The sequence below is a fragment of the Morone saxatilis genome, unplaced genomic scaffold (assembly GCF_004916995.1).
Source record: "Morone saxatilis isolate NCDOM2014 unplaced genomic scaffold, NCSU_SB_2.0 Contig15, whole genome shotgun sequence".
Taxonomy (NCBI): domain Eukaryota; kingdom Metazoa; phylum Chordata; class Actinopteri; family Moronidae; genus Morone; species Morone saxatilis.
The window spans coordinates 11,891,402-11,913,833 of record NW_023339707.1 but is presented as its reverse complement, the minus strand read 5'-3'; the positions used below and the strand labels follow the sequence as shown (position 1 = coordinate 11,913,833).

At 38.1% G+C, this 22,432-nt stretch overlaps 3 protein-coding genes and 1 long non-coding RNA gene across 4 annotated transcripts in view; 2 read left to right on the top strand and 2 right to left on the bottom strand.

Annotated features, from left to right (window-relative positions):
• Window positions 1-696: 696 nt before the first annotated feature.
• On the bottom strand, window positions 697-3,085 carry prok1 (prokineticin 1). The gene is given in 4 exon segments (XM_035657053.1): window positions 697-1,394; window positions 1,784-1,909; window positions 2,872-2,972; window positions 2,975-3,085. Coding segments are annotated over 4 exon segments (423 nt in total). The 5' UTR covers window positions 3,051-3,085; the 3' UTR covers window positions 697-1,274.
• Window positions 3,086-3,156: 71 nt separating this feature from the next.
• Window positions 3,157-5,327, bottom strand: LOC118324980. Its single transcript, XR_004796579.1, has 3 exons — window positions 5,178-5,327; window positions 4,347-4,535; window positions 3,157-4,270 (listed from the first exon to the last, which is right to left on the bottom strand). It is a non-coding gene; the product is annotated as an uncharacterized LOC118324980 (long non-coding RNA).
• A 37-nt stretch (window positions 5,328-5,364) lies between these two features.
• Window positions 5,365-8,951, top strand: lamtor5 (late endosomal/lysosomal adaptor, MAPK and MTOR activator 5). The gene is made up of 4 exons (XM_035657506.1): window positions 5,365-5,514; window positions 5,605-5,666; window positions 7,385-7,502; window positions 8,500-8,951. Exons 1-4 carry the CDS (start codon window positions 5,480-5,482, stop codon window positions 8,558-8,560), a joined length of 276 nt encoding a protein of 91 aa, XP_035513399.1. The 5' UTR covers window positions 5,365-5,479; the 3' UTR covers window positions 8,561-8,951.
• Window positions 8,952-9,504: 553 nt separating this feature from the next.
• slc16a4 (solute carrier family 16 member 4) overlaps window positions 9,505-22,432 on the top strand; it is a gene marked incomplete in the record, with an annotated part of 29,946 nt that continues 17,018 nt past the window's right edge. Inside the window, 8 exon segments of the mRNA XM_035656149.1 lie at window positions 9,505-9,843; window positions 10,212-10,288; window positions 12,151-12,287; window positions 14,199-14,269; window positions 20,187-20,319; window positions 21,083-21,215; window positions 21,781-21,924; window positions 22,134-22,295. Of these exon segments, the coding sequence (XP_035512042.1) occupies window positions 20,203-20,319; window positions 21,083-21,215; window positions 21,781-21,924; window positions 22,134-22,295 (556 nt within the window).

The window sequence follows — 22,432 nt, the reverse complement described above, 5'->3', positions numbered from 1 at the left end:
TTTCAGTATTATATGTATTATATTATTATTATTATTATTATTATTATTATATTATTATTATTATTATTATTATTATTATTATTATTATTAGTTATGCATTAATATGAACTCAGTTTGTTGTGCTGTAGCTGGTTGAGGTAAAGGTTGTTTTGTTGGCTGTATTGATCTATAGCAAGGTAGCTTGAGCTGCAAAGTTGTAACTGTAGTAAAGTGTAGTAAAGTAAAAAGTACATCTTAGATTTAGTGGAGTAGAAGTATAAAATAGCATTAAAAGGAAATATTCTAGTAAAGTACCTCAAAATTGTACTTTGTATTGCTACCACTGTCAAAGCAACTACTCTAAAAAATTTCACAGTATAATATATCTGATCTATTGTTTTGTATATAAATCCATTAAATTTATTCATTTTTACCCTTTTTGTTGTTTTTATTGATAATTATAACAATAATACTCCCAATATTAACTCTTATGCTACAATTAATGGTAATATATGACTTATATTCCCTTATTATTGGCTCATTTAAAACAGAGAGAAAATGTCAGTGAAGTCAAACTAATTCTTTCCTTTGAAACCATTTTCTGCACAGAAATTTGACGCCACATTGCTGTTATACATTTTTTAATTGTTAAAGCAGCTTATTAAGAAATATCTATTTAGAAAAAAACACAAAACACAGAAACTCCTTTGTTGTTTCTCCCTTTAATTCACATCTGCAGAAGTCACTAGTAGTAGCAGTCACACGTTTTCCCCTGAAGGTAAAGGAGACTGATTATGACCTTCATTATAATCAGACTGTGATTAAAACCACTTGACACTTCCATCCCATAACACACATTATGTTTAATCAACCAACATAAACTGTACATGGAAAAGAAAATTCCGCAGAGCACGTGTCCAACAACATTATCATTATACTTTTATTGACAATAATATTTATACATTTCTCTTGATAAATTAACACAAAATGAGCATGAAAACAAAACACCATTGTTTCAATTATTCACAAATAGCTTCTTTTTTTAAATCTTTTGATTAAGTAAAAAGTGCCTGATGTCTTGTGTGGCTCTTGTTAACAGGTTACACTCTTCGACATTTCTTTTTCTGTCCTTGATGATTAACAGTATCCAAACTATGTATTATAGTGCATAGAGTACACAAATGAAGAAAAGAATACAGCCAGTGAAGATTAAATATGTGTTTTCTGATCCCAAGTCTTCACTCTGAGATGCTGTTTCTGTAACGCACTTCTTCATCTGAATGTTTAGGCGTCCTTTAAAAGTCCATGTTTTTGAAGTCGTCTGTACATCTATACTTGCTATCATCGTAACTGGTGCACACCAAGTGGGGGAGACAGGGGCAGGTATGATGTTGCCTTTTGCCTGGATAGGGCACCTGAAAGTGGGAAAAGAAAGGGAGGGAGGGATAATCTGACAGTTTTAATCCGTCATCAGCTGACAAGTGAAGCTGCAGGTCTTAAAAAGCTGCTCTTTAAAAGTCTGGATTCAGAGACAGATGTGGTGTTAGCAGAACTAATTGTTGCCATTTCCAGATGATCAAAGTGATGTATGGCTCTGATTGCCTGGCTCACTGTGGAGAAGATCAATAGTCCCTGCAGCTATCAGCAGCTTTTCTAAAGCTTCAGCCAACCTGCCAGCATTTGATATAATCTGAATTTCCACTAACGCAGAAAACAAGTGTGGGCAAGAAGGAGAAAGAGTGTGACTCTGTGTTTGTGTGTGTGCGTGTAACAGAGAGTGTGATAACAACACATTTCTCCCCACCTTGTGGCTAAAGGGGTGGCATTCATCCCCTTCCAAACCTCTTGGGACGCACATCCTCAGACCTCTCAGCCATAGACTGACGGCACAGCAAAGACCAAAACCACACTGCACGTCTCGCTCACAGGCCTGCAGGAAAGACAAAGAGACAAGGTGGTGAGGTGCAGACAGAAAAGAATAAAAAAGGCAGAGGGGCAGACGAGGGGAGTTCTTTTGATGCCTGTGAATCAGTTTTATTTTTGTTTATGCTAATAGAGATGCCCTCTCATGTTCGTACAGTGAAAGCCATTTTATCCATTGCCTGTCATCTCCCTAATCCATTTATAAATGAATATCAATCAGAGGACTGAGTTAATTTCCTCTCGTTTTTCCAATGGACTTGAAGCGGAGGAGGATGTGGTCTCCTGTCAGTCATGTGTAATTAAATTTGAGAAAATTATCCCGAAAAGTGAACTGTGCTGTTTGCATAGTTTTTTATTTTATTTTGTATTTACAGCTTAAAAATTAAACAAAAATGCGAAAGTCAAGCGCTAGTTGTATTAAAAATAAACATTATATAAAGGTTTAAGTGCAAGTACAGTACGCTTCCGAAAGCATGGACTGAATTAGTGATGAAACAATCAGTCAATTAGTTAATGAAAAAGAACATAAATTGCCAATTTTCATAAACTAACTTAATTGTCATTTATCAAGTAAAACTGCCAAAAATTTGAAGGCTCCTGCTTCTGAAATTTGTAAAGATTTACTGCTTTTTTTTCTGTTTTCTGTTGTTGTTCCTTTAGAAAAAAAGAAAACAATTTGAAGACATCACCCTAGGCTCAAGAAACTTGTGATGGGCATTTTTCACTAATTCATGTTACAGACTTTTAAACAGACTTAATTGAGTAATCAAAAGAATGACTGACAAATTAAGCAATATAGAAAATATTTGTTAGTTGCAGCCTTAGTAGAAAAAGTATAAAATCACAGTGTGACAACATACAATCACAGAAAGAAGATAATGTAAAATGTTACTTCAAATTAGAGAATTAGAGCAAATCTGATTATATACTAATTTAATAAACTGACTGAGTCAGAAATGTCTCACTCACCCCTGTGATGACGGCTCCTTTAGACCAGCTCAGAGACACCAGGAGGAAGGACAGCAGAACCGCCCTAAAGCCCATGACAGCAACAGGAGAACTGGACTCAACACCCTCAGCACTGGACAACAGCTGTTAACAGTCTCTCTGGCACCTCGCACTGGATCCCTGGCTCTACAGTCAGTCATGAAGGTTCCCAGAACTCCTCAGAGGGGGGAGCCACACTCTCTCCCTCTCTTTATCCACCTCCGACCCCCACCCAACCCTCCCCTCCCTCCCTCCCCATGTCTGAGATCTCCCCACGCCCTCTCTGCCTGTCTCCTCAGAAGCTTCGTCATCTTATTCATCTGGGTGACGGCTGATGGAGACTCACAGTAGTCCCCTCTACTTGTAGATCTTTAGGGTTTGACTCGCTCAAGGCAGAGGCTGACAGAGCTTCCATGACTCAAGTGGTTCAAGCTGACACAGAAATAACGGAAAAGTACTCAACTACTGATGACATATATATGAACCAAAATTAATCCAACACCTCCATGAGAGAGAAAGGGCACAGGTGCCATGAAATCCACAGTTATTTGTCAATCTGATGCAGCAAAGACAAGACAAATCAACATCAGAGCCATATAACGAGTTTAGTGAAATTACCACAGGCTGACTCATGGACTGGGCTAAGCATTTACAGGCTAGGAAAGTGATATTCCTTATTTTATTATGGGACATGTTGTGTGCCATGATGCTATGTACTGTGACAGCTGTCATCAACTTTAGCAAAATGCTAGTTAAACCATATTGAGAAAATAAGGCCCATATTAAACACTTATGTTTAGTTATTTTTTTCTGGGTCTAAAATGATGCTCCTATTACTATTTTCCATTAATACACAATTTAATCACAATGCTAAAAGCTTTAGCAAATTTGGAGACACTCCTCTCTACAGCTCACTGACATTGCTTATTAAGCTACAGTGTCACTTAATGGATAACAGAATGTGAATAATAGGTCTTACGCTCTGCTGAGCTACATAAATAATAGTGAAATCCCTGAATTATATTAGCTATTATACAGTATATGGCAGGGTGATGATAGACTGACTCTGAGTCAGATCTCTATTTTGGGTTCAGCTCATTTGGAGATTTACTGTGGCTGCAAAGTCGCCATATGTGGCAAATAATGGGATGAAGTTTGAATGCCAACCTCTCTTCTTTAGATTAAAGACTCCTTTCATGCATTTGTGTGTGTGTGTGTGATGCACAATGATGTGTGTGTGTGTGAAGAAGACATCACGTGTGGACCATATAAATTATTCTGCATACATAAACTTGCACTGGTACGTGTGTTTGCCTTCGTGCGTGCTCGGACAGTGATGGGCAGCAGGTTGTCACCAGAAGCGTCCAGGCTCTGATTTAAACTGCGAGGAGAGAAATATGAGTGAGCAAAGAGGAGAGGAAAAGATAGAATTAGAGGAGAAGAGGGGAGGGGCGTACCCCATGGGTTAGTCAGCAGCAGGACATTACCCTGCTGCTGTGCAGGTGATGGATTCCTCCAATGCAGCGGCCACATAATTACATTCACCCATTTCTGCCCTGTCAGCAGGAGCACTGAAGCCTCACTGTCTTGGGACAGGCTGCAGAAATCATGCAGGGAGGTGAGCCCAGGCGCTGGCCTCAAGCTAACTTTTGAAGAAAACACATTAACAAAATCCATCAACAAAAGGCTTCAAGAAACAAGGTCCCTGCTTTATGCTCATAATATTAACACTATATATTTTATGTTCAATAAGGAACAGAAAGTTGTATCGTTCACATTATGTTAGTGAGTGTTATGTTGAATAATGTTTGCACCATTCAGGATTTTGCTTCTAGATCTGAGTGTCAAACAAAAACTTCATGTTTCTCCAAATAGGCTGTGTAATGACTGAGGAGCATGTGACACTGCAGCTGTTTTAGGCAACCTCAGATTATGTGTGAGTCAGATTGTGGGCCGCCTGTGCAACGCGTGAGAAAGAAACAGCATTATTAATAAAGTTTCTATAATCCAGAGGAAAAAATAACTCAAGTAATGTAATTTTACATTCATGCAACTCTGAATATCAACATCCATTTGTCACTGGGGCTGGGATGAAGAGAGTGACATGTGAATGATAAAATATAGAGAGGCAGGGTTTCATAACTAATCCAGTTTAGAAAATGATTTTTGCATGAGGACACAGTCGCATAGAAGAAGCCAGGAATCATAACTGCATCTACAATATATGAAGCTTATATATCAAATGCTTATAGCGGAATATGAAATCTCCCGAGGACAAACACACAAACCTGTAAGGAAATGTCTGTAGATGATCGGCCGTACTTATGCATATGAGTGCACATGGTTCACATAATAACACCCTATATACACATGTCTAAGTATTAAACAGCAATCTTTACCGTCACGTTTGTCGGTCTGTCCTGTTTATTATTATTTTTACCGCGCTTTGTGCGTCTTGGTCCTCACAGGGACCCTTCGCGCACGTGACGGTCAGCTGACGCCACCCGGAAGCTTCGAGGAAGCAGACAACCATAACAACAAAACTTCACCCGCAAAACTTTAATTTCCCAGTTCTTTAAGATCGTTAACGATGGAGTCGACCCTCGAGCAACATCTCGACGACACGTAAGTTAGCAGCAGACCGTGTTTGAGTGTGTGGTTCAACTGTGGGGATGTTGAAGGAGACTGATCGCTCTGTGTCTCTGTTGTCTGCAGCATGAAGAACCCAGCAGTCGTCGGGGTGCTCTGCACGGACCAACAGGGACACAACCTGGGCTGTAAGGAAACACACACTTACTTGTTATAGCGGAGGGTTTCCCAGAGGTATCGTTAGGGGGTCGGTCAGTAACATGGACGTACCGATGGTCAGCACCCGTGAAATCACACCAAACCGAGATTCTACATGTAAATAATAAAAAGGAGTGATGGTTAGGCTGCCATTGTTTTTAAACAACATCGGTCCACTATTTAAAATCGATGTGACTTTTTGATTTACAGTTTTTCCAATTGTTTTAAGCACATTTTCTTGCAAACACTGTTCATACTTAACTGCATCATAACACTTCTTTTTAGGCTGCACTGTTATATTATAGTATGGAAACTGCAATGTGGCATTATAATGAAGTCCTGTAGTTCTTAAGAATTTCTCTGGTCCACAAATCTTGTTCTCCAGATGTAAGAAAACATGTTTGTTGAGAAAAGACCCCAACACATTCCACATCATCATGATTTTAATCGTTTGTTCAGTGAAAATGTAATTTGTGATGCAAACATGATCATTCCCACACTGCTCATGAATCATACTGCAGTCCCAGTATCTCACTCACTGGAAGCTAATTGAGTCCAGTCTAATTGATGAGTTCCTCGACAGAGAAATGGTTGGCAGATAATTTGATAATTAATTGTGAAACTAATTTTTCACTTGATTCAGCTTCTCAAATGTGAACATTTTCTGGTATTCTTAGCCTTTTATGACAATCAACTGTATATGTTGTTTTGGACAAAATAAGACATTTTAAGACGTCACCATTGGCTGTGGAAACTTGTGATGAGCATGTTTTGTGAATTGAAAAAAAAAATAATGTGTGAATTCTTGATCATGAAACTAACTGTTGCAGTCCAACTCACAACATTTACTTCCTAAGTCAAAGGTGAATATATTCAGCAACCAGTCCATCACAGCCTTCTTTATATTTGCTTAAACCAAGACAGACAGTCATATGTTTAAATGACCAGTAGTCAGTATGAGTAAGACACTAAACTAGGTTTTTTTTTTATTTTTATATCTTCTACAGCCAACTGAATAAACTAATGTTATAAAAACACCAGTTTCAACAGCCTTCAACACCTTATATGTAACAGAAACTGGAAGTTAAAAAACAAAAATAAATAAAAACATGTCAAGAAAAAGAAGGAAAGGTAAAATGTAAATGAAACTTATATGACCATCCAGACACTGTTAGCTAAATTTAGAGTACTATTTACTCTTACAATACAAAAAATGTGCACAAGGAAACCTTCTCCTACATGTCTCTGCTATGACCTTCTCAAAGATGGACAGTGAGCTCTGTCCTCCCGCTTTCTCTTCCACCGTGTCAACATCTCTCACCAAACACATCACCTACAGTAACTGTCACTGTTGTCCCACTGATGGCCCCGTTTCGCCCCCCTCAGTGTGAAGTTATTACTAAATGTGTTGTGTTTGATAGGTGAGAAGTTGCACCTGTAAACTATATTTGACAACATGTAAAAGACTGCACACACATTAAAGGATGCCTGAAGTTGAATCTACAGTAAATATTGATCTGTTATCAATTCTTTTCATGACAGTACCAGACTACTGTTTTTTATTTATGTTTGATACACCCAGAATATCCAAATACAGCAGATGGATGGAGGCCCTTCAGTTGCCTCAGGAGACTGTTTCATAAGCACTTGCTTTGACATTGTCTTTAATTCTGTGCAGTAACACTCTTTTATATGTCACAATCACCAGGTCGTGGCTCCCTGTCTGATGAACATGGTGGCGTTGTGTCCGTTTTGGCCAAACAAGCTGCAGCTCTCACCAGAGACCCGACAGACTCTCCGACTGTGTGCCTGGAGTCTGAGTCGGGGTGAGCGCTGACACAAACTTTTGTCTTCTTTGCTTGACTGACTTTCAGCCTCTCCTTTTTCTCTCATCTCAGTGAATTTATGAGGTCTGACTGTAGTGGTTTTGATTAATACTTGGGGGGATCAGTAAATCTAGAGAAGAATTGTTGAAAGAGATCCAAAATCAGAGATGGAGGGTCCATTATTTGATTATTTGTACCTCACACTGTGCTCAAAGTGGCCAAAGTTGCCAGAGGAGTTCATTTTCATTTGTATGGCTCTGCTGCCACCTTCTGGACAAACACCTTCTGAACGTGTGCATGGGTATCAAAGATCTCACCTCGCACCTGTACTTATTATTAATTATTATAAGTATAAAAAAGACATTATTTAGACTGTTAGACAATATAGTGATTGTATTCATACTGTTGATGAGCCTCCTGCTCTGTTGTGACTCTGTAGGCTGCTTTCTAAGATTACAGTATTTTTCAACAAGTTGTAAATCAGTGACTTAAAGACTGGCACAGATATCGAATTACAAAACAAAATGTGACAGGTTGTTCAATTATCTAATCCATAATCAACTAATAGGTTGGAAAAAGTATTTCAATTTGGCATTGAACTAAAGTTTAAAGGCTATTTCTTTATTTTTGAACAATACAAAGAACCCAACAACATTCAGTGGCAGGATGAGAATGAAACAGCATTTACATTGGGCACAATATAGATCTATTGTTGGTGCCCATGATGATGACACTAAAAATAATTGTTAGTCATAACATCGTAAACAGTAAGAACACATACTTAGGGAATTTGTTTAAAGAGTGTAGTATTAATCAGTCATACAATAACTAGTCAAACTGCATCATATACATAATATTGGAGGTTAATGACAGGTTCATATGATTTATCAGTCAAATGCCAATAAGTGTAATCCAGAGATATTTATCAGTGTTAACTAATCTCTCTTATTTGTCTGTATATTGTTTATCATTAGTGCATTTTGTTTTTGTTTTGTAGAAACATTCTGGTGAGGAGTCATGGGACCATCACAGTAGCAGTTCACAAGATAGCGTCTTGAAGAAAACAGGACTCACCGAGGAGTTTTATTTTAAAGAAATGTAATGTAAACACACATATATAAATATAATGACACAACCTGAATTTACTTTCAGACCCTGTATTTAAAAACCAGAACGTGCTTGCTTAGTTTCTAATACTTGGAGTGTGATTTCTTTCTTTTATATAAAACATACTGTATTTGCACAGCAATGTGTCAGTAATGCTATTTTATTGATATAATGTACAAATAAGGCATGTTAATGCTTTGTATGTGTGTGTGTGTGCGTGTGTGTGTGTGTGTGTGTGTGCCTCTGTCGGTGTGTCTTTTTGTTCCATATCCTTAAATCCAAGGCAGTCATGCACAGAATAACAACCTTTAATAAACTTTAACTTGACTCCGTGCTGCCCTATTCCGCGTAAAGTATTCATTATTTTCTCCTTTGCTCAGTGTTTAGTGGTTAACCAATTAACTTTCTTTGGCAACTGCATGAAATTCATCACAGGAACGAAGAAAAAATACTTTGCAATCATTAGTGAAAGCTGCCATGATGAGTTATTTTTTTTCTCTGTTATGTTTTTATGTAAAACACTGTGAACTGCTTTTTATGATATATATATATATATATATATAGAAATATACTTGTCACACATATATTGACTATAGAAGAATGTAGGAAGAGGTAACCCTGGGGTGCCAGGTGTGTTGTGGTTTTCATGCACTGGGAAGATTTCATATCTCCTATCTGGATAATAATCGATGGTGACAGCATACAAATGCATAAATAAATAAATAAATACCTACAGTATTCTGCTGTCCTCAGCACATGGTGTCCTATCTGCGGTGCAGACTGACAGTGCAGTGCGTCTTGCTCGGTGGCGCACTGCCTTTGCCGAGGACATGAGTAAACTCGGTGGCTCTGATGTTTTGACCGCAGAGCTTTTTTTTTTTTTTTTCTTCCTCCCTCTGAGCCCTCAGATGAGGTTCACTGCTACGTCTCAGTCACGTGTCCCTCCTCAGTGAAGGCTTTGCTCTCTGCGGCTCCTCAGCACACAGCCAGCAGCGAGGCTGAAATGTGAGATGCAACTCAGGGGGACTCGCTCATAGAGGCAAAGTTATGGCACAATCATCATCGGAGAAAAAGGCCCCGCAGCAATTTCTCTCTGCCAAAAAGTCCCTCACTGGTAATGCGCACGTCTTTCTGGGACGCACCACTCCGGAGCGACAAAGCCCCAAATTACGCATCAATTTTAACTAATTGAAAATAGGGACAGGAACGCGTCGAGGACTGTCGGAGATTACAGGTAAGGACTTCTTTTTTTTTTTCTTTTTTTTTCTTTGCACATTTACATAAATTAACACATTCATCGTTTTGAAGTATTTGGTGAGTGAACAACAACACATTAAGATTATATTACTTATTATTATCTCTCTTTATTGGTGAAATATTTGTCTCAATAAACTTACCCCTCCCCGAGAAATCAATTATAAGTTATCCCTCAAACTGTTATCCTCTGTGACCCTCCAAACTCATTTTTTTGTTATTAAAACTTTTACCCACATTGCGTCAGTGCAGGTTCGTGCCTCTTTCAGATGTCACCCAGATGACATCTTCTTGAAATTGCCCGCTTAAGTGTCAGTGCGCCTGAATTCGCTTTTCTTGCCTTCCCAGCATCGTTGATTTGAGTGAGGGGCACGATGCAACAGGCCTGTGAAGTGAAGATAACAACTAGTTCACAGCTGCACACGGTGAGACCTCCCTGTTTTCTCCCCACAGTAATAAGGTTTTGCGTTTATGCCTCCGTGGGCTAAGCCAAAAGCTCTCAGCTAAACATTCTGCATTTACTACATAATCGCACAATTCCTCAGGACTGATGACTGGCATTGCTCAGGACTCAGTGCTGTGGTCACAGTCGGAGGCTCCAGGCTGTGAATTTGTGTTACCTTGACAGATGTCAGGCAAACAGAAATAAGTGAAATAAAATTTAAATAAATTAGTAAAACACAAAAGAGAAAGTTAGTTGGAAAAAGAATGTTCAAATATTTGTTAAAGTAACACATTGTAATAGCTTTTTTTTAAATTAATTACCTTAGCTTTATCAGTATTGTAAAGCCACTGAGTAATTCTTTCAAAAGAGTAGTTCAGTTAATGAAGCAGCCTAGTGATAAGTTCAGATATCAATGCATAATCTGCACAGAAGCAGGTTATTGGCAGGGTTGGAACAGCTCCAAAATCCTGAGATTTTTTAATTTGTAAGTAAATGAGTATCTCCGCAGAGTGTTTTAACTTCACAAAAAACATCCTGGCAGGATTAAAGTTTACACTTGTTCACTCCTGCTGATCACCTGCTCCACTGTGTGAGTTAACTTTTACTTTCTGCAAGCATAGTTAGAGTGTTTAAAAACCCTTTTACAAGCTTGCAGAGGGAGATGTATCATTTTACTGAATATTGCTCTATGGTCATGGTGTATACTGTATTTAATGGATCTATTACAGTGACATCAGCAGATGTAATGTGGTGGTGTGTATTCACAAACTACCCCCCTTTTTTTTTCCAGACTTTTACACAACGCAGACCTGAATGGTTCTTTTTTTTTTTCTAGTGTTGGCATTAAATGTGTAACTATTTTGGAAGCTGGATCTTTGTTTGATCCACTTTTTGTACATGTGGCTTGCTCTACCTTGAAGCTGATATTCTTGTCTTAACCCCCAAGCCACTGTGGACGGCCCTTTTAAAACGTCGTATTATTATTTTAGTTACCTAAAGACATGTCTGTGCATATTCTTTAAGTGTCAGCTTATTTCTTAAAGCTGAAAAAAAAAAAGATACAGTGAGCTGCCCAGCAACAACCATACATGCTTGTGCCAGGTTGACTACATATTTGTTTACGAAGGTTGTCTGTCATGCTGTACACTAAAATAAAACAGAATGTGCCTTAACAGGATGAAGCTGTTGACCTTCTTAATGTGTAGAAGCTGTTGGGCAGGTTTCTTAAAGCCCAGCTGTGAGCACAGGGGCGGTCTCTGAATTTCTGCAGGTGTGAACACTTTCCTCTTCCGTCAGGATGTGGGGAGAGCTCAGAATTCAGCAACAGAGGGACATCTGGCTAACTCGATATGTGGAGGCAGCAGGATGCAATATTCTTTCTAAATTTGTTGACCAAATATGTTAACAGCTCGGGCAATCAGTCACTTGTAAATATCTCTCATCAATATTTTTATATATTTAAAAGACAAAAACAGCAGGGGACAAAATTCACAGGCAGAAACTTTGAACATGTTGATAATTACAATAATGTTGCAGATTAATTGAGGTTATGGAACACTATTTTGGCAATTTAAGGGTCACAAGATTTTGTACAGGCTTTCCAAATGATGAATCTTAACTTTGGAGATCTCCTGACTTTTCTGCTAGCGCCACTTGAACTTAATATAAAATGGTTCAGTAATTACAGGATGGCAGTATTGTCAATACAGATCCACACTGTTGTTTGGAGAGCGCAACTCATCTGCGTTCAGGTTTCAGAGATGCGAGTGTGTGCACCTGCATCGATTTTTTTTAATGTCTTTTCCTCATGTTCTTGTGTCATTTGTCCACTTCTTGTTGCAGGTGTAATGCCAATCTTGATGCAGCCATAGTTACAAGTGCCCTTCGACCAACCTGAGAATGACACTAGGAGAATAAGACTCCTGAGTTTATTCGTCAACTCCAGAGCCTTCAGGCATACTACCAAATCAACAAAAGAGGTAACTCAGCCACCCCACCGGTTCAGTATCTCATAATATGCTGCTGATGCAATCACTGCTTAGATTAATTACTAACCTGAATTCACACACAGGGGTTACCTATGTGTTTCATTCCTTTTCTGCGTGTTTATTTTAATTTGCTCCCAACATTATATTACTCAATATCCCACTGAAGAAATACTCACTCACCTAATTCTGTGGTGTTTTAGTAATCCTTGGCGAAATTGTGCTACTTAAAGGAATCGTTCACCTAAAAATATTTTCCTGAGATGCTCACTCCCAGATTGTCAGGAAAAACAGAATCAATACAATTTATTCTCCTAACCAATAAACAAGCCTGTATGAATTAGAGTTATGCTGCATAAGTAGTTAGGACAGGTTTTTGTTGATGTTTTGTTTATAGAAAGTTGGTCTTAGTGCAGCACATACAAAGGTTTGCTTTCTGTAAAATATCACAGCGGAGCAAAATTTGAGAATAAGGACTTACAGAAGAAGAACATCTACACAGTTGTGCTGGATAAACCCAGTGTAAAAGATGAATGGAAAATCAAAATCCCCAATCCCTGAATCTAAAGTTCAGCTGAAGTTAATATGAGGCTTCAGCAGCCTGAAATAGTCAAATAAAGTGGGTATCTTCCAAAGTTATTGTCCTGTAACTTTGAAATTCCATCTCTGTATTCCTCTGGAACTGGAAAAGTTGCAGTTGGGCGATAGTAGGTTGAAACTCTGGAAGATCGCCATTTGACTCGTATTGAAATCAGCTGAACTTTTCAGTGCATTTTTGCACAAAACAAGATCTGGGGGATTTTGTCACTGGCCAGTATGGACAGTAGGAACAATTACAGCTTCCAAAAACTGTTTGCATGTACTTGCATGTATTGTTTCAAGAGAAAAAATGTTAACCAAAACTGTTAAGGCTTGTAAGTCCATCTGCCTTAAAAGTTTAGCTTACATCTGAAAGTATATGAGAAAGCATGCATTGTTTATGGAAGTGCACAACTGTTAATATTAAAATTACATTTTATCAAGTTGCAGTTTGAATTGCAAATTTAAAATTAAGAGGACATTTTCATAATTGAAAATGCATCTTACCTGCCAAAAATATTATAAAAGACAAAAACAACACATAATATAATATAAAATATACACACATAATTGAGTGTTCTTAAGTATATAACCGTGCCATAATTATAAAGACATTTGTGAAATAAACTTTATCTCACCATGTAAATATCAAAATGCAGTTTGTTGCCTAAAATTTAAAATTAAGTTGCAAATTGTTTTAGCTCGTATCACATGAAAATGAAATGGAAATTGCATTTATCATTTCAAGCACAGGATCCTCCCAGGCTTGTTGTTAGAAATTCTCGCAACTAGTCGAAAGGATATAATAACAATTTGGCTGAAACACAGCAGTCAGATGCCAACCTTCCACTGCTTGTCATTTGTCAGGTTGCCATCTCTGCAATGTCTGCAGGGTTGAGTTAAATTAAGCAGTAGTCTGGTTACAGGTTGGGCTTGTTTGTGCCAGGCTGAATAATAGCAAATAATTATCTTCTGTTTGTAAACTAAAAATATTGTCCAGGGAGCTGCTTCCAGATACTTTATGGTGTAAATGTTAACTCTTCTGTACAGAATTAATTGAACATGAGTGGGTGGGGGGAATCAAAGGCAGTGAAAACTCCCATTGTGCTCATGTCCAGGACAAACTGTGGTGTTCAGACAAACTTGGAATAGATGAAAAACATCAGCACACAATATTTTTCAAATTGATTATTTTATTACTGGTGTCACAGGTTTTCTTTTGTGTAGCTTTTGTTTGACATTGTGGGTTTTTTAAATATTGAATGTGGGCGTTTTGGCTGCTCTCTGACCTACTTGCCCCCTATTTCTCTCCTTTCCACTTCATAGTTTTCAGAACAACTCTCATACAGTGGATTCTATGTCTTCAAAAGTGATCTATTGAACCCTGGCCTGAGCAGGTGTGTGGGTTCGATTTTCTTTTTCTTTAGATATGAACTTAAAAAGTGATTGTAGTGTTACTGAAAGCACGGCTCCATCACTGAAATTTCAAGCAAAGATTACAAAGTAGTCACTCCCAAATGGATCAATAGGTCGAAACATTTACAGACTCACTCACTCGCTACATTTAAAGTTGATGTCTGATACTGTTGAAGGTTTGTTAACATCAGTAGTGTTTGTGAGCACAGGAATAAAATAGGCCTGCATTTACAATAATCACAACAAACACACTTCATAATATATATAAAAATGTATGTTCAACAAAATTATTGCCATATTAATTGGGTGTGTGCAGGGGCAATACATTTGCCCTGCTGCCATTTCAAGCAGTGGTGGTGGTTTCTAACAACTGAGGGATCATGGGAGGGGGAAGCATGAACCTCTGCATTCCTTACATCCTTTCAGTGAAGCTCAGTGCCTGTAGGTGAAAGGAAGCGGATGTTTCTGTTTTCTGACTTTTTACTTGTGTCCCAAATCTCTTCCTCATTCACTCACTCACTTCTCCCACTATAATAGACAATAGTTTTATTTGTAATGAGCAAGGAATTTACATTTCTAACACTATCTATTGCAGTCTATAAAATGCAAAACATTTCATTGTGGGATAATTAGCAGAAAGTTGTGTACATGCCATGGATACCTTTTTTATGTCCCATTGTTTTACACTTTACTTTAGCTCTTTATATATAAATGATTTTTAATGTTAATCCACGTCTCCTCTCATTCAAATGGTAAAAATCTAATTGATTTTTGTCTGATTGGTTGTAATTGAAACCTGAACTTCTTTGTTTAATACAGGATCAAATTTTTATTGAAATGGATGAGCCAATATAGCAGTGGAAGACAATGTGGCTTTAGGGCACTGTTGCACTGATTTTACGTCCCTGGACATTTTTTTTCTGGAAATAGAAAAAACATTTTTTAGCCACGACCAGCAGCTATATAGCTCGCTCTGTTGTTGGGTTGGGCAACCCACAAAAACTTACCCACCCTTTGGCGGCCACAGTTGCCATGGAGGTGTTTGAGAAGTGTTTGTGAGGTTGTGTGTGTGTGTGTGTGTGTGTGTGTGTGTGTGTGTGACTGCACAAACCTGTGGATGCGAGCGCATACGTGGTCGCAGCTATTGCGAATTAAATTATGAATTCTCCAAACTAGTGGACAGGATATAGTGACTGCTATGAACACATACTACACTGTCGCTTTTGTCCAGCTTCTATGTGGCTGCTGGCTCCAGCTTCATATTCAATGGACAGTTATGAGAGCAGTATTGATCTTCTCGTCTAACTCACTGCCAGAAACCATATAAGCATATTTCCCAAAATGTGAAACTACAATACTATATTGGGCCCTCATTGTATTTTGACATTGTGATGCAGTACCTATTGCTGCCAATGATTTCACACTATTCCTCTAATCAACAGCTGGCGATAATACGCCACAGCAATGTGCCAGCAAAGGCAGAGAAACGGAAGACTGCAAGCTAGTAAATATATATACTGGATTTCAAATACTTAAAACACTATCTTTGCAAATGTTGTATGAGTAAGGAAATGCACTCAGAATGCACATTTCTTAGAGCTCAAGGATAGACACAATGCATTTTGGTGAGCAACACTGAATGTAAACCGAAGCTTGTGTTTGTTTACAAGAAAAAGAAAACTCCACAGGGCCCCTTTAGGACTTCTGTTTTCAGTTTGCCCAGTCCAGACTTTGACTCATAAATTGGGAATTCAGAAGGTGGAGGTGTAAAGATCTGTAGTATAGTATATCATCAGTTGCTATCTGTGCTTTTTTCCCCACAGGAAATACTTTTTAAATTTAGACTGGATGCACAATGTAAAAGCTTGACAGAGAATCTCCTAGCGGAAGTGTGCAAAAACATGGTGTTAATACAACACTACAAAGCGCTGATCTCCAATCCCCCATCGCTCAAACCCTCAGACTCCCGGCACATTCACATCACAAACATGCACTCAAGCACACTCTGAGGACAACTTGTGAACAGCACATGGGGGGAAATACTTTCCTCACAGTACACAGGCCCAATTCATTCCCCTTTTAATCCGCTCTGTGCTCTCTGCCTAATTTGGTCTCGGCTTCTTATATATGTCTAAGTCAGACTGAGTTAGTGATGCAGGCTACAAAGACTGGTGATAAATACAAGTTTACTATGCCCTCTCTCCTTCTACTTCACCTTGCTTTCCAGAATGTGAGGCTAGACTACGTGTTGACAGACAGGATTTAACAAACATTCGTCTAATGTTTCAGTTATTTCAATTATCTGATGCACACCTAATCCTGAGAACCAGTTACAGATGTGTCACATCTTGATTTATTCAGGTTTCACTGACACTATTTAAATGCTAGTACATATTTAGTAACAGTAACACTCATCTGTGGAGAAGCTGGGTTTTTTGGTTATAAAGCATTGAATTCATATTAATTCTCCAATCTTTTAAAACATTAATTTAATTTTTTTGGTGGTAAACACTGTCGTCTCACAGCAGGAAGGTCCTGATTCCATATGTACTGCCTGGTAGGGGCTGGTTTGGGCCTTTTTGGGAATTTGCATGTTCCCCCGTTTATCTGTGTGGATTTGAATTGAAAACACAAACTGTCCAGGGGTGTGAATGTGACAGTGAATAATTATCTGTCTGTATGTGTTTAAGCACTGTCACATTGCACTTTAATCTTCATTCATCCTCCAGTTCAAGCCCATACAACAGACAGATTCAAGCATTTTCTGCTTTGGTGTGATCTCCTGGCAGGTTCGAGCTAACTACTTGAGTTTGTCAGCCCACAAAAACAATGCACTATGTCCGAAAATATGGGATGTCATAACTTTGTTTTGTACAAAGTTTCATTAGAAAGTTTTGTTACAAACCTTTGTTTTGTTTTTAAACACAGTTATGGCACTATGCTAACACAGTTTAATCAAGACAATAAATAATAGAATAGATAATGCAGAGACAGATTAATTCATTTTACACCATGCAGGTTCCCAGCTCCCAGCAGCTCATTTCTTTGCATTCTTTGGATAGATACACAAGATCCATCTGTTTCTGGTCAATATTTAATCTGATGTACTTTATTGCATTGCTTTATATTTCAGGTATAGTAGAATAATAATAACAATGGCTATTTTACCTTTGCATTGAGTCAACACTGCCTGTTCACTTGTATCTTAGCAGGTTAGTCACAAATAAGAGTTTCAACAATCATATGGGTGTATATCCCAAAGGCCTGTCTGTCACACACACTGACCAAAAAGCCATTACTTTTTATTTGCAATAATTTAAAATGTTAAATTCTGCTCAAATGCAAAGACAAAGTGGGGAGTTTCTGGGGAATATTATTTAACATAAATGTTGCTGAATGGGCAGTGAAGCAAGACAGCCACCATGCCGGTAAAATAACAGTGACTGCAGATGATTGGTGCACAGGACATAAGTATGAACAGTAAATAGCTGAGTTTGCTTATTGCAGTGAACAGTGCTGTTAAAGGCATCAAACTTACTCAATCCCTGCTGCTGTTTGCCCATTTGATTCATCTCTGAGCCTAACACCGCCCTCACACCCAGCTCTAGTTCCCTAATTGGGCTGCTGCAAAAGTTTTGATTATTTTAATTTGGACTTAAGTCTAGTTAAAATCTCAGCATTGACTAGTATTTGTCTATAACTTGTGTTTCATCTGAAATTATTTGAAATTATTATATATCTATATATATATCTATATATCTATATATATATATATATTAAAATATTATATAAGTATTTGTTCTTTTTGTGCATATTTGACACTTTTATACCTCGTGCATGAATACACAAAGTCCTGTATGTGTCTTTTGAACAAGGTTCATTAAATATCTGCTAACACAAGTCAAAGTATTAGGAGGAGAATCCTTTGGAAACAAGTTCCAAAAAGAGCTCAAAGTAATTCAATGGCACATGTTTGCTGTTGGGGTGCCAAGTCAAACGGCAGTACAGTTGTCTTACAACACATGCCCGAACAGGTCACTCCTGAATCCAGGAGCACAGGTTAATTTCACAAAGCTGCAGACTTCATAAGTTACACATATACCACATGGAATCAACACACATGGACACCAGAACATCATGCACACCAAACATGACATTTAGCTTAAAAAAACATTTAATTATAAATGCACTCAGTAATCCATTATCACCCTTTATGACCCCCTCTGCTATGTGCCAGTACAAACATCAAACTGCATTATCTTATAAATCACCACTGCGTTAACTTCAGGTTATTCTGATTTCTACAGTAACCTAACGTTGTTAAAAAACAGCTTTACTTAAAGGCATCCTGTGGACACTTTTCTTTTGTGAACAACAACATAAAGTTATGTTCATCATTGTTTCTTACCAAAACACATTGTTTATTTCTTAATAATTGTATGGAATATTTTTCCTTCCTCATAAAACATTTGCAAACCTGATTGTTTTCTTTACAGCCTTTGTTGGTGCCATGCTACATTTCTTGCCATGTTACAGCCACTTTCGTCCTTTTTCATGTGTAGGAGATACTACATTGCCCTATTGCGCTATAAGTGGTCAAAAACTCCAAAGGGTATCTTTAATCAGTGTAAAAGCTTAGAAGAAACCTTGTTGACACAGCTACATTTCTGCTGGAGAAACCTGATATCATGGCCATGAATACTCATCTAATACAGTTTTTTTTTTTTTTTTTTACAAGATTTGATATGACAGATACTTAAGATGTAAGATACTTAAAGACATGGAATAGATGAAATAGAAAAAAAATCATAACTGTAGTTTTAAGTTCATGTATCAAAAATATTTAAATCCCAAATCTGTGTAAAACAGCAACTTGACTAAATTCTAATCAGTCCTGTTTTCAGACTGCCTGGTTTCAAGTTGTCCAAAAGTCAATTCCTAGAAGCAGGTTTACTGGATAACTTTGCAAAACCAGAGCCAGATTTTTGTACATGAACCAGATTTGAGAGGGTTTCTAGGTTTTGCTCTTAGTTATCCATATAACTGCCTCTTGGAAAAAAGCCTCTTGGTTTTTGGTTCACAAATTGAAGTATCAAAGTTAAAACATTATCACCACGAAAGCAAACTTTAGCCCATCATGCCGAGGTCATGCTGTTATGTGCTGACAGGGAGCTTTGAGGTACACATGATTGAATATTTGCACTTGCCGTAACATAGACACACTTAATGTAAACACTGCTTAGACATTCAGTCCAGCGTACCATTGTAATAAGAGCAAAAGAGGTAGAAAATTAACCAGGTTTAGCTGTACTGTAACTGATCTGTTTCACAGCTCAGTGACTTAACAAGTTAATACAGCATTACTGTCTACTGTCTGTTATGCTTACAGGATCATTCTGTGCCAAGACATAATGATAACAAATCAATGCCAAACATCAGCAGTCTCCTCGATGCACAGGCACTGTAAAGAAGAAGAAATGAATATTATATCATTAGTTTTAGTTTGAAAATAATCAAGCTTTTCCTTTTGAGAAAGAGTTTGCTTGTATTTCTCCTCGAAAACTGTAACATGTTACACACTGTTATGCTGTTGTTGTTGCATTGAAACTAAGATATGGAGATTCACTGAATATACAAACAAATACAACAAATACAAATGAATTGAATGTCTTTTCCTTAAAAATGCAACAGAGAAAAGATATTAGATGTGGAATTTCTAAGTATTAACATTTAAATTAGTGACCATTTGAAAGACTTTGAAGGAAGTATTTTATTTTTTTATTTTCTATGATTCCTGTACATTGTCTTAAAATGCTGTGTCTACAATATGATGAATGCTTCTGATTGGGCAGACTGTAAGAAGTTACTGATGTTAGCTTGTTTGTTTTTATTCCATAGTGAAACCAAGACAGCCATGAACCTGTTCAGGAAGGATGCCATGACCACAAAGAAGGAGAAGGAAAAAGACATCCAGTACGAGGACCCTCCAGATGGAGGTTGGGGCTGGATGGTGGTCCTGCATTGCTTCCTTGTATGTCCACCTCAGTTGTTTACGATCCCTCATCTCTCATATATATTAGCAAATATTTAGCCCAACACTACAACAGCACAATGGTTCTTCAAAAGACTGGATATACTAGTTTTCCCAACCACTGTGATCAAATGCAGATGTATTGTGTGTAAATTCCCAATTGAATGGTAACAGCAAAAAGGCCACTTTTTAATCAGCCATTTAAAAATACTGAGTCCCTGAACACTGTGTAGTGCAGGGTATACACAGGTATACAGAGTATGCCCGGCATTGGGAGTAAATTAGGAGGTTCAGAATGAAAAGTTGACTATCACCATGGGCATCAGATCATAGGGATCTTTACTACATTGGGTATAGCCACTTCTAAATCCCCTCTGATATGCATTATTCAGTAGTGTTCTGCAAGCTTTTCTCAAGGATGGCAAAGGCACGACATAGTTGACCAATTTTATTGAGTGGATGGGTAAGGATTTAGGAATATTTCACTCAAAATGCATATTTTTGTCTTAGGCTGTGTACCAGTATTGATCTACTTTTGGGCTAACTAAATATATAAAAGCAGTCTTACATGTCACTGTGTATAACACAGGTGTTGCTGGACAGGGAGCTTTGAAATAAATTAGGGAATAAATTAAGAGTATACCCACATCTCAAGTCATCAGTACACCACTGCTTACACCTGAAAAACTTTGTATCACATGCAGTCTCTGCTATCACTGATTTCTTTCCCATTATTTGTGTGTGTGTGTGTGTGTGTGCCCAGGTAAATGTCCTAGTGATGGGAACACTGAAAAGCTTTGGGATCTTCTTTGTGGCATTCCAAGATGAGTTTGGAGGCTCGGCAGAGAGCATCAGCTGGATCGGTTCCATCATGTCGAGTCTGCGTCTGTCTGGAGGTTCGTATTGAACCAGTCCACAGACTGGATATAAAGATCATAACATCTCATCTCTTGTTCTTGTATAATTGTGTCCTAGACCTAGATATTAACTTTTTTCCCAGTGTCCAGCAACTGTCCTGAATACTTTTTTCAACTGTTGAACTATTACTGTTAACAACCATTGGCCCCAAAGTTCTTTCTTTCATTCTATTTAATGAGTCAGTGACATTGTATATTTTCATGCCGCTGCCACCTAACATTTTTCAAATTTGAGCAGCTAACAATTAAAATTATATATTACGTGACACATAAAAGTCATAATTTAATTTGTTATGATACATTTCTCTCCCGTCCTACAGAATTGTCCCAGACACTGTATCTTTGTGTCCCATGTGCTATTTTTATTGTTCCTGGGTTAACGGGACATTCCTAATTTCGAGCGATGGCCCAATGAATTAGTAAGAAGAGAGAAAGGCTTCCACTATGTGAAGCCACATTTCCTCCTGCACTGATGCTGAACAGTAGAAGAAGGAACATTTTGAGATTCTATGTATTCATGCTTCCTCTCTTGTATCGTCTGTAGCACCCATTGCCTCTGTGGCCTGTGCCAAGCTCGGAGCCAGGTTTACCTCCATCGCCGGGGCAGTGCTTGTTAGTGGAGGCTTCCTCATAAGTATTTTCGCCAACAGTGTGGTGTTCCTCTATATCAGCATGGGAGTGATAGTTGGTGAGTAGAAAACTGTGGTAAGCCAAAATACCTCAATGAGACACCTGCTACTTCTGTGATCACTCAAAGGGAAACCAAGGTCGTCCTCTGTCTGAGGACATTTATTTTAAGTCATTGAGTGTGAATGAATATTTTCTCTTGTCTGCCCACATTCCTGTGACAGACATGTCTGCTGTTTGATAATGATAGTCTTCTTAATTCCTCTTTAGGAATGGGTTTTGCACTACTATACCAATCCTTCTCAGTGGTCACAGCCCTGTATTTCCGAAAGAAGCTAGCCACAGCGTATGCGATCGGGCGTTCTGGGATGGGTTTGACTTTTGCCCTTGCTCCGTTCACTCAGCTGCTCCTGGACCAATACGCTTGGCAAGGTAGGCAGACCTGAGCAGGCAGTGTCAGACCCTAATGCATTTCTTTGATTGGTGCACATTATATAATATATGTTAGTATGTTTTGTGGTGTATTTCCTGTTTTGTGTGAGAAGAAATACAGCACATATATGTTGACA

Bases quoted from the DNA above. Each gene is read 5' to 3' on its own strand.
- lamtor5 (XM_035657506.1), top strand. From the start codon at position 5,480: ATGGAGTCGACCCTCGAGCAACATCTCGACGACAC. The intron at 5,515-5,604 runs GTAAGTTAGCAG...TGTTGTCTGCAG, and splicing joins GAGCAACATCTCGACGACAC to CATGAAGAACCCAGCAGTCG. The intron at 7,503-8,499 runs GTGAGCGCTGAC...TTTGTTTTGTAG, and splicing joins TGCCTGGAGTCTGAGTCGGG to AAACATTCTGGTGAGGAGTC.